Genomic DNA, 12434 nt, shown 5'->3' with positions numbered 1-12434 from the left:
CGAAAGATGTATGTGCAACACTCTCCCCATACAGCTTCAAAGAACTGGACTGCTAATCTAAAATGACTTCCAGGATGACAAAATGGGAATGCACCATATCCAGGGTGGATAAAAATCAATTATTTTTTTTAAATCAGATTTTTATTTATTAGATATACTTTTCATTTTAAAAATAAACCTATTTAATACTAAATTTGACGACCTACGTTAAGGCCTAAACTTAAATGATTTTAATAGAGTCTACAAAAATTTAATAAGTAATATATTCAAGCAGTAAATGTTTGCTGCCAAAAGTTTAAAGAAAGTAAGAACAATAAAATGGTGAAAGCACATGGAAAAGACGGTTACATTTCGTAACGGGAGTTCTTTGAAACGTGTTGCTCACGACCATTCCATAGTAGGTATGTGTGCTCACCACATGGACTGGTGCCGGAAATTTTTCCCTCAGTGGTATCTGTAGGGGACCAGCTCTGGCATCGTCTGGAGTGATGCACGTATGCACCGGTATAAGGGGCGTCGCCAGCTTCCCCCCCCCACCCCCGCTCTCCCGAGTTTCTTATTCCCGGAACTGCGACAGAGGGGAAGGAGAGTGGATCATGGAATGGACATGAGCAACACATCTCGAAGAACAACAGTTACGAAAGATAATTGTCTTTTCTTCTTCAAGTGCTTGCTCATGTTCATTCCATTGTAGGTGACTCCCAAGCAGCACCACCAGATGGGTAGGAATTCATGGACGTGTCGATTGCAGCACAGCTCTGCCAAACCCAGCATCATCTCTGACTTCCTGGGTGATGGCATCGTGAACGTGTGTACCGAAGACCACATTGCAGCCCTGCAGATGTCCTGAATAGAAACATGCACCAGGAAGGCAGCTGAAGACCCCTAAGCCCTAGACAGAACACCAGTAGGAAGATATCCTGGTTAACAAGGAAGTGCAACACCATCTTTGGCAGGACAGCTGGATAGGGCCACAGCTGGTCATTGTCGTTGTAGAATATCGTGTATGGGGGCTCCAAAGTAAGGTTTGAAGTCTGGGGATCGGGGCATGCCCCATCCCTAGGTTAAGTCCCATAGGGGACTAACTAACTATTTCTAACTTATGCACTAAGGGTACTAATAAACTATACAAACTTCCTAAGAACTATATACAGAGAATCACAACTAGACACAGTTGAGAAGGAATGCTCGCCGAGGCAAGGAGATGTTTCAGCACCATCACTGGCAGTAAGAAAGAACTAGGGAGAGGGGAGCCTGTGGCGCCCCTTATGCTGGTGCCATTCCAGAGGGCGCCAGAGCTGATCCCCTACGGATACCCCCGAGGGAAAAACTTCCAGCACTGGAGCATGTAGTAAGTACACACATCTACAATGGCATGGACATGAACGAGCACTAGAAGAAGAACCAGAGTTTATTGATGTGTTAAACCAGCTTTTCATAGCAGTAGCCTCTTTTGCAGGGGCAAAGAGAATATTTCCTTCATTTCAGGTTATTCAACTCAGTTCAATAACTAGTTCATTTGAAGCTGAGAAACTAATTGGGAGTTGAAAAACCACAAAAGCTTGGTTTCCTCTTCTAATCTATGAATAAGAACTAGGTGTGAGTAGGTAAGATATACTAGATCTAAAACCCTTAACGACATGGTCATCAGAAACAATAATTTAAATTCACTAACTACGGATAACATTTCCTTTGTTTAATTAATCAGTTTTAAATACAAAAACATGTTTTGATAAGCTTACTTTTTTCCTAATTTATCCAGCCCATTTTATTGTTTGTATTACTTCAATAAAACAATTCTAAAATGCTGTTTTGTGCATTTTTAATTGATTTCCAATTTCCACCCAAATGCAGCTTGACACAAAATCACAAGTGAAAAATGAAACTTCTATTAAATAACATCATTCACCATTTTCTAATGTAATAAAATGTAAAAATTAAGACTGAATAACTGTATGTTAAGCTCCCTAATTGCTTAGACAAATATATGTAGATATAGTGTATCCTAATGGTCAGCAAAAAGTAGTAACAAATTATACCAATTTAGAAAAATAACTAACAAGTACAAATGCAAAAAATAGGTTAAAACTGACTATTTAAATCAAGGTTTCCTGTTTGCTAATTTAAGTGAAAACTAAAAATCAGTTATTCAAATCACTTTGAGTAGACAAGCCTTTGCTATGCCTCCTATGGCTCATGTGAACAGGGTGGACTGATTTAAATCAAAGTAATTTAAATTCACTAAATCAATCCATCCTGTCCATATGAGACATAGGGGGCACAGTTAGGGCTTGTTTCCTCAAAAAAGTATTGGTATAACCGGAATCTGCTTTTGCACAGATACTGATATAGTGGTTCAAAAAGGCTAAGTGCACACTTGTTTCTATATAAAAATCTTGTTTCAGTTTAGTGAAACCTGTTCTTAACTGATTTAAGCTAAGACAGGGGCGGGCAAACTTTCTGGCCTGAGGGCCGCATCGGGTTTCTGAAACTGTATGGAGGGCCGGTTAGGGGAGGCTGTGCCTCCCCGAACAGCCAGGCATGGCCCGGCCCCCGTCCCATCCGACCCCGCCCCCCCTCCGCTTCTCAGCCCCTGACTCATGCCCCATCCAACCCCCACTGTTCCCTGATGGCCCCCATGGGAACCCTGCCCCACCCACCTCCCTTGTTCTCGGTCCCCTGACCACCCCCGGACCCCTCGCCCCTAACTGTCCCCTACCACTAACTGCCCCCAACCACCCCATCCAACCCCCCTTCTCTTTCCTGACTGTCCCCTCCCTGGACCCCTGCCCCCATTCAACCCCCCTGTTCCCCGCCCTCTGATGGCCCCAACCCCATCCACGCCCCTGACCACCCCCCAAACTCCCCTGCCCTCTATCCAATACCCCCCTGCTCCCTTACTGCCCTGCCTGGAGCACCGGTGGCTGGCAGCGCTACAGCCGCACCGCCCGACTGGAGCCAGCCAAGCCACGGCTCAGCACAGAGCACCGGCTCAGGCCGGGCCCTGCAGCTGTGCTTCCCCAGGAGCTCGCAGCCCCGCCACCCAGAGCATTGCGCCGAGGCACAGTAAGCTGAGGCTGCGGGGGAGGGAACAGCAGGGGAGGGGCTGGGGGCGAGCCTCCCGGGCTAGGAGCTCAGGGGCTGGGCAGGACGGTTCCATGGGCCACCGTAGTTTGCCCACCTCTGAGCTAAGATGCAGTAAACCATTCTTATAGCAAAGTAAGAGTATCACATAGTGTGCATCTACATATCAGCATAGCTATGTCTGTGTAGCTACGCTGACAGAACCCCATAGTCTATTGACTAATCTACACCTCAAACATAACACTGGCACAGCTGCAGCTGCGCTGCTGTAGTGCTTCATTGTAGACACTACAGCGATGGGTGGGGGGATTCTCCCATTGCTGTAATTAATCCACCTTCCCAAGAGGGAGTAGCTAGGTTGATGTAAGAATTCTTTTGTCCACCTATCACTGACCTCACTGGGGGTTAGGTTGGCTTAACTACATCACTCAGGGATGTGGATTTTTCACACCCGAGTGATATAGCTGGGCTGATTTAACTTTTGCATGTATACCTGGCCTACATCAAAGGAAGAGTTTTTTCCATCAGTGTAAGAATAGCACGTCCCCAAAGTTAGCTACGTTGATGGAAGCATTCTTCTCTCAACACAGCTGCATCTACACTGGGGGTTAGGTTGACATAGCTATGTCAGTCAGGGACGTGGTTTTTTCATGCCTCATGTTGACCTAACTCAAGTGCAGACACAGCCACAGCTTTTTGCACCACATTAACTATACAGTAACTCCTCACTTAAAGTCGTCCCAGTTAATGTTTCGTTGTTATGTTGCTGATCAATTAGAGAACATGCTCATTTAAAGTTGCACAATGTTCCCTTATAACATTGTTTGGCAGCCACCTGCTTTGTCCACTTCTTGCAGAAAAAGCAGCCCACTGGAGCTAACTAGTGGGGGCTTGGAACCAGCGTGGACCAGCAGCCCCCCATAGCTCCCCACTCCCCTAAGTTCCTTGTGCAGAAACCGCCCAGCAGGCTATCAATTGCCGGCAGTTCATCTGTCCCTCCCCCCACTACCATGTGCTGCTCCTGCCCTCTGCCTTGGAGCTGCTCCTGGGAGCCTCCTGCTTGCAGTGCAAGGAGGGGGAAAGAGGGGTGCTAATATCAGGTGTCCCCCTCTCTCCACTCCTGTACCCCCATCTCCACAGAGCTGGGGGCGGGGAACACCACAGGGCTCAGGACGGAGGGAGTCTCAACTTGCCGATGTACTTAAAAAGACAATGTACTTAGAGTGGGTTCAGCGTACTTAAAGGGGCAATGCATGTCTCTCTCTCTCACACACACACACACACGGTGCGTGTCTCCCCCTCTCTCCATTCATGCTGCCTTGTAGAGTGTGAGGCTACATTAACAACAATGTGTTAACCTTTGAGGGCTCAGCCGAGTGTTAGTTCATCATTTAGCAGCAAGGCATTGCCTGGGAAATATCCCACCCTCTTCCACCCTCCAACTTCACCACCTCAGCCAAGCTTCACAATCATCATTGCTGTGTATTAAATTGTTTAATTAAAACTTACACTGTGTGTGTATATATATATATATATATATATTTAAAATATAGTCTTTTGTCTGGCAAAAAAAATTTCCATGGAACCTAACCCCCCCATTTACATTAATTCTCATGGGGAAATTAGATTTGCTTAACATCGTTTCGCTTAAAGTAGCATTTTTCAGGAACATAACTACAATGTTAAGTGAGGAGTTACTGTATCTATTTAAATTCACATCTTAAATTACACCCATGCAACTTTCTCATGTAAAAAAGCTCTCATGCTCCTTATCTTAATGAGACTCACTTTTGAGACAAATGAAACCATAACAAGAATGGATAAAAAGTAAACTGATTTTCTTCCACTAGATGAAAATATAAAATATGATGCCGAGACCTTTCCTTCAACAAAAGAAAGACAGAATCCTATTCTTTGGGGGTTGCCCCTGACCTTGCTGGGTTGATTCTTTAATGTTTCTTTTCAAGGTCTAACCCTCTGACAAGGTCCCTCAGATTGCTGCCCATGGCCTTTTTTTTCTTCTATTTCTCTTTGGTGGTCCCATATACTACCAGCCATTCTTCTTCAACCCAGTTCCACATTTCTCTAGGGTGTCCCAACACAACAAAATATTATTAAGAAAGAGCTCATCTTTCCCCGAAAACTTTCTCCTCTTCTCCTTTACTTCATCATTGTTACCATCACAACTATCCCTCCTTCTATTTCCCAGACATGAAAGCTTGTGTCATCTTCAATCCTTCTTTCCCCCAACTATTCCTTCACCACCAATTCCTTTCCAATATTTTAAAAATTCATCCCTTTCTCTCCATTTGTATAACAAGATGTTAAGCCATGCTCTAACCATTTCATTTTATTGTCTACCATAATCTCCTACTTGCTGGTTTCTCACATGCCCATCTCGCTTTCCTCCAATCTACTGACAACCTTACCCTACCTCTACCCTATCTCCACCTGATTCCCTACATTGGCTTTACTACTTTTGCATCAAGCTCCATGTCTACTCGCCAATTACCAAGCTATCCATAACTTCAATATACCTTTTCTCTGTCATCAACTCTTTCTACAGTCCCCCACCAACCCTCTGTGCTCTCTGAAGTCTGTATACTCACCTATTCCAACCATTTCCTTTGCCCACTATTGATTTATTTATTTCTTCTATGGTGCCCCTATACCTAGCGCACCACCTAGATCCACTTTATGGATGCCTAAATCCTACTCTCCTTCAAAACCTTCTAAAGCCCCATCTCTTCTATAAAGCTTCCTGACTATAATGCACGGTTCTGCTTTTTTATACTGTATTCTATTATACTGTAACTATTCTAACTTTACACTAAATTCCTCAGGGGAAAAGACATATTTGGCATAATTCACCTAGTGGACATAATCCATATACACTAATGGCTTTCTATAACTAAGCAGCACAGATTTTAGGTGTTGAGTTTCAAACGTTTTAAAAGATCTTTGATAAAGAAAAAGAATAATTATGCTATGAAGCAAACACTTGAGGGGGTCTATTACACCAACTCAAGGATATGGTGATGTAAGTAGTAATACTACTGCAATGTAACTAAGACTAGATTTCAGGTCACATAGTCTAGGCTTTCAAACTAAAAGTGCCAACTATCCAAAAGCCTTTTATTAGTCACAACACTAGGATAATAAATTTGTACTTTTTAAAGTATAATCAAGAAGTACGATTCCTCCCCACAGAAAATGAAGTGAAATGTTAATGGATAGTTTATGGTAGAAAGAAACCTACCTAAGAACAGCACAGCATGCTTAAAAGAATATCTGCAGTAAAAGTGAACTTACCATTTGTTAGCCTATCAAAAAGAAACATATCAAAATTCCATTTTCCAACTTTCTCCAGCATACACTGAAAGCAAATAAAAACAAACATTTGCATTCAGTATGTGATTAGCATCAAATTACAGCTCACAAAAAAAGCTATCGCTTTCTAAGCCAGCTGTGGATTTTAACATCTATTATTGAAAACAGATTAAAGGTTTACCACTTGTAAACCACATTTTGGTCTGAATGTTTTTCTAGCTAATATTGTTTCAAACTGTTTAACACTTGTCAATGTTACAAATAAAATCACTATAACTCAAATATTAGATATCTTTTTGACGGAACTGGGCAGTCACCTTTGCTCTTTCCCTTTTTGGTCAAACAAGGGAGAGAAAAATGTTTTAAAAGAAGAGTGGTCACAAGATTGATACTTCAGTACATATTTGAGCCAAAATGCATAATCCAAGAGTTTTCCTGTCCCTCCCTAAACAAAACTGGAGTGAATTCTAAAATGAATCCTAACACAGAGAACTTATGCTCATTTCATTTACAACATGTGAATAATAAGCTTTTATTTGGTAACCAATGAGCAGTCCAGTTTCACACTGAATCAGAATTACTGCTCTATTTTTTTAAGATGACAACATTAAATAAATACTATTGATGTTTAAAAGGGCTTGACAAAAGGAGCAATCTGACAGAATTGATTCCAATATATCCAGATTTGGGACAACAAAGTTGCACTGCAGAAATTATTAGCCACACAAAGCTCTCCAAATAATTACTCTCAGAGGCAAAAAGCCCCCATTAAAGTAGCACACAGAAAACAGAAATCTAAGATATTTTGTTAAAATAGTCATTTCATCGCAAGTAACATTTTTGTTCTTAACTTCAGAAAAAAGGTCAATATGAAAAAAACTGCATTAATGATAAAAGAATCCATAAAAAGGGTTTCCGTTCACCTCAATAGATTAAGAGGCTATGTATATAATAAATATGCATTGTATGCAGACGTGTATCTAGTTTGTTTCATAAAAGTATTTGTCTGGAACACCGTATCTGACAAAAGACACTATTAAAGTTTAGCCACCTCCATTGTTATTTCAATCACATTTGATATGATCTGCTGCTTTTATAAAAAGAGAATTAACAGATGTCGTTCTCAAAAAATTAAATGCCTCATAAGATGTGGATATTCAAAAACTATCTCCCAGCACAGAGGTTGTTCTTCCTCACTGCCTATGATTCATCTACCATACTGTTATTTTTTTTCGTTCTTTCTTTTGTTTGTTCGTTTGGTTTGGTTTTGGTTTTACAGGCTAAATTGCATAATCCTGAAGCAAAATTATTTGGGTTGTGGTTTTTTTGGACACAGTACACACTCAGTATAAGCTCACATTTACTTGCACATATCTGTTTATATACTGTTACAGTATGGAAGATATTTGTATTGTTATAAAGCATTCAAATTTTCCTTATAAAAAATTAGGAACAATTTTTAAAAACACACCTTTGCTTGTCCATTATAATCATCATCTAAAATGTTTGAGGAATTTGGAACAGTAATACCACGGAAGAAACGAGACGATCTCAAGTACCGCTGGAAACTAAGTAATCTTCGGATATTCCTTGCAGACACAGACACTTCAATTTCAGAATTTGCTAGAAAATACAAGAAAATAAAGTCTTTCTTAAAATAAGAGAAAAATCTGTGTAAAAAATATTATAACTATATTTTACCAGTGTTCGGTATTAGATGAAGTACAGTTGCATCTATAATAGCTACATCCTCATCAACTAAGTAGTCCCCGAGCTATGTTTCAGACCAAATGTTTCCTATTTAAGCTTACTGTAAAGAGAAATAGATCTATAATCTCTATGCTGGTCATATGTCTTTTAACTAAAAATACAATGTATTCTAAGGAACACTGAAGAATAACCACATGTTGCCCAGCACTGTCAGGTTAGACAGCAGACCTATTGAAAATGGTCCATCACAAAACAGTGTTGCAAATGACAATGTTTTCCAAAAACAACAAGTGCAAATACGTAATGACTGCCACCAACCATTTATAAGATACTTACACACTAGGAACTGAACTATGTAAACAGTCATGTAGTGGGATATGATTTCAATGACATTATATGAAGAAGCCATGAGTGTCCAAAAATAACATACAACAACAACCAAAACCTTGAGACTTTCTGACCCTATAATTAGAAATTGTGTTAATTTTTCAAAAGCATCTGTGACTTAGGTGCTCTTGAGAAATGCTACCCAGAACAAATAATTTTTCCAAACAAGCACCCAAATTTCTACTTATTCCTGGGATGTTCTCAGTAAAAATATGAACAAAGTACCATATCAGAACACAATGGAACCTATAGAGAGACCATTCTTAGCCTGTTTTCAGAGAACAATCCAAAATACTGCCCAAGAATTCTACTCCACCTTTATTAGAACATAACTTTTAGTAAAGCAACTGATTTTTGCTCATCCTCAACCGCAGTTACACTGTGTAATGTACCAAAAAGGGATATCAGGTGGTTTATTTCAGGAACTTCAAGATCAAAGTATGGCTTAAGTTCTCTAAAGTGATTTATATATTTTCATCCTTAAACCTTAAAGGTCAAATTGTGCCTTCAGTTTCTTTTGTACAAAACCTCTACAGGCAGCTTCATCTATTAAGAAAAAGTTGACTATTCTTATACTGAAACTGTCATTTTTCTCAGAGAAGTTATCAATAAAATGATTTCATGTTTAAGAAGCTCAGGGTTAATACTCCTATTTCCAAAATACATAGGCTTCAAAGCAGCAAGAACCAAAATTTACAATCTATACCTTTGTCTTTGCCAAAGGGTGGACAGATTAATTTCAGAAACCACTGATACAATGCAGATTAATATTTGTTCTTAAAAAATCAAACATTCTAACAATATTTTGTAAATGAAGGTAGAAGTTGGCCCTTTAAAAAGTCAATTTTATTAATCTACTGAAGCCCAAGAAAGTTACAAGACCATACACACCCTTGTTTAGTTTGATTTATCAAATATGTTATGGTGGCTTTGAAACCCAGTGCCAGATCCTTGTAAATACTTTTTAAGAATCAAAACAGTATAAAGAATTTAAATTACAAAAAAGCTACATATTTTCCCAAACAAAAATATGATCTCAGTGAAACATGTCTTTCAATCCTCTATCTTTGGCTCCTCTTTTTTAAAAAGTAATTTGTCTCTTTAGACACATTTGTCTGAGAATCAAATCTTTTCACCTCTTAAAGTTGTCATGATGCAGAGGAGAGTGAGCAGACCAACAGATATTCAGAACCTAACATTCTTTACACCTTACATTCTAGAACAGAGATTTAAAGACATGCAGGAAAAAAACACAACTGAGCTGTGTTGTTTCTTCTGATTATGAAGGCCTTAAAGATGATACATTTGGGGTTTTTAAAATACAGCTTTTTCTTGTTTTACTTTTACTTTTTTAAAATTATGCTGTTTAAGAATATAGGAGGTACCATACTGATTTAGACTAGTCATCTATCAAGTACAGTACCATGTCTTACTGTACTAGATGTTTCAGAGGAAAGCACAAGAAACCTCCAAATAGATAGATTATTCCGTAATTGTGCATGGGGAGGTTTCTTCCTTACCATCTAAGTTTTAAACCTCATTAATTTTATGTTTCAGCAGTCTGGTTCCCTCTCGGAAAAGGGGGAGCCCATTGCTTTTGTATCAGATCTCCCTTCTCCAATAAGTTTCACAATGTCTTTCCTCTTTACATATCTTATCAATGCACTTACGCCTACTATACACTAAAATATTACATATGAACAGTTGCTAACAATCATGATAACAGACAAAACTGAAGGTTTAAGGACATTCATCATTGCATCAAGTAACTGTGATTAAACTTCCAAAGTTGGAAAACTTCTTCAGACATGGTAAAATTTTGTAGTCCAGACTACGACCAAGACACTTGAATTCCTCAAAGCTACTTCTGCACATGGAACTGGAAATATTTCAGATAGCTACCGCAGAACCTTGAAACTAAACATTTTTTTCTAGTAATGTAAATTTTCATAGATTCATAGATATTTTAGGCCAGAAGGGACCATTATGATCATCTAGTCTGACCTCCTGCACAATGCAGGCCACAGAATTTCACCCACCACTCCTAAAAAAGACCTCACACCTATATCTGTGCTATTGAAGTCCTCAAATTGTAGTTTGAAGACCTCAAGGAGCAGAGAATCCTCCAGCAAGTGACCCGTGCCCCATGCTACAGAGGAAGGCGAAAAACCTCCAGGGCCTTCCAATCTGCCCTGGAGGAAAATTCCTTCCCGACCCCAAATATGGCGATCAGCTAAACCCTGAGCATATGGGCAAGATTCATCAGCCAGATACTACAGAAAATTCTTTCCCGGGTAACTTGGATCTTACCCCATCTAAAAACCCATCACAGGCCATTGGGCCTATTTACCATGAATATTTAATTACCAAAACCATGTTATCCCATCATACCATCTCCTCCATAAACTTATCGAGTTTAATCTTAAAGCAAGATAGATCTTTTGCCCCCACTACTTCCCTCGGAAGGCTATTCCAAAACTTCACTCCTCTGATGATTAGAAACCTTCGTCTAATTTCTAATCTAAATTTCCTAGTGGCCAGTTTATATCCATTTGTTCTTGTGTCCACATTGGTACTGAGTTTAAATAATTCCTCTCCCTCTCTGGTATTTATCCCTCCGATATATTTATAGAGAGCAATCATATCTCCCCTCAACCTTCTTTTAGTTAGGCTAAACAAGCCAAGCTCCCTGAGTCTCCTTTCATAAGACAAGTTTTCCATTCCTCGGATCATCCTAGTAGCCCTTCTCTGTACCTGTTCCAGTTTGAATTCATCCTTCTTAAACATGGGAGACCAGAACTGCACACAGTATTCCAGGTGAGGTCTCACCAGTGCCTTATATAACGGTACTAAAACCTCCTTATCCCTACTGGAAATACCTCTCCTGATGCATCCCAAGACGACATTAGCTTTTTTCACAGCCATATCACATTGGCAGCTCATAGTCATCCTATGATCAACCAATACTCCAAGGTCCTTTTCCTCCTCCGTTACTTCTAGTTGATGCGTCCCTAGCTTATAACTAAAATTCTTGTTATTAATCCCTAAATGCATGACCTTACACTTCTCACTATTAAATTTCATCCTATTCCTATTACTCCAGTTTACAAGGTCATCCAGATCCTCCTGTAGGGTATCCCTGTCCTTCTCTAAATTAGCAATACCTCCCAGCTTTGTATCATCTGCAAACTTTATTAGCACACTCCCACTTTTTGTGCCCAGGTCAGTAATAAAAAGATTAAATAAGATTGGTCCCAAAACCGATCCTTGAGGAACTCCACTGGTAACCTCCCTCCAACTTGACAGTTCACCTTTCAGTAGGACCCGTTGTAGTCTCCCCTTTAACCAATTCCCTATCCACCTTTCAATTTTCCTATTGATGCCCATCTTATCCAATTTAACTAATAATTCCCCATGTGGCACAGTATCAAACGCCTTACTAAAATCTAAGTAAATTAGATCCACTGCGTTTCCTTTATCTAAAAAATCTGTTACTCTCTCAAAGAAGGAGATCAGGTTGGTTTGGCACGATCTACCTTTTGTAAAACCATGTTGTATTTTGTCCCATTTACCATTGACTTCAATGTCCTTAACTACCTTCTCCTTCAAAATTTTTTCCAAGACCTTGCATACTACAGATGTCAAACTAACAGGCCTATAATTACTTGGATCACTTTTTTTCCCTTTCTTAAAAATAGGAACTATGTTAGCAATTCTCCAATCATACGGTACAACCCCTGAGTTTACAGATTCATTAAAAATTCTTGCTAATGGGCTTGCAATTTCTTGTGCCAATTCTTTTAATATTCTTGGATGAAGATTATCTGGGCCCCCCGATTTAGTCCCATTAAGCTGTTTGAGTTTCGCTTCTACCTCAGATATGGTGATGTCTACCTCCATATCCTCATTCCCATTTATCATGC

At 39.7% G+C, this 12434-nt stretch overlaps 1 protein-coding gene across 2 annotated transcripts in view; it reads right to left on the bottom strand.

Annotated features, from left to right (window-relative positions):
- PDE7A (phosphodiesterase 7A) overlaps window positions 1-12434 on the bottom strand; it is a 140358-nt gene that overhangs the window by 18491 nt on the left and 109433 nt on the right. For both annotated transcript variants that reach the window (XM_084619612.1, XM_084619613.1), the window contains 2 exons: window positions 7886-8037; window positions 6397-6460 (listed from right to left, as the gene is read on the bottom strand). In XM_084619612.1, coding sequence (XP_084475738.1) covers window positions 6397-6460; window positions 7886-8037 — 216 coding nt within the window. The remainder of the gene's footprint in view (window positions 1-6396; window positions 6461-7885; window positions 8038-12434) is intronic.

The sequence above is a fragment of the Lepidochelys olivacea genome (genome assembly GCF_965140295.1).
Source record: "Lepidochelys olivacea isolate rLepOli2 genome assembly, chromosome: 2".
NCBI classification, from domain to species: domain Eukaryota; kingdom Metazoa; phylum Chordata; order Testudines; family Cheloniidae; genus Lepidochelys; species Lepidochelys olivacea.
This window is presented reverse-complemented; position numbering and strand designations above follow the sequence as displayed.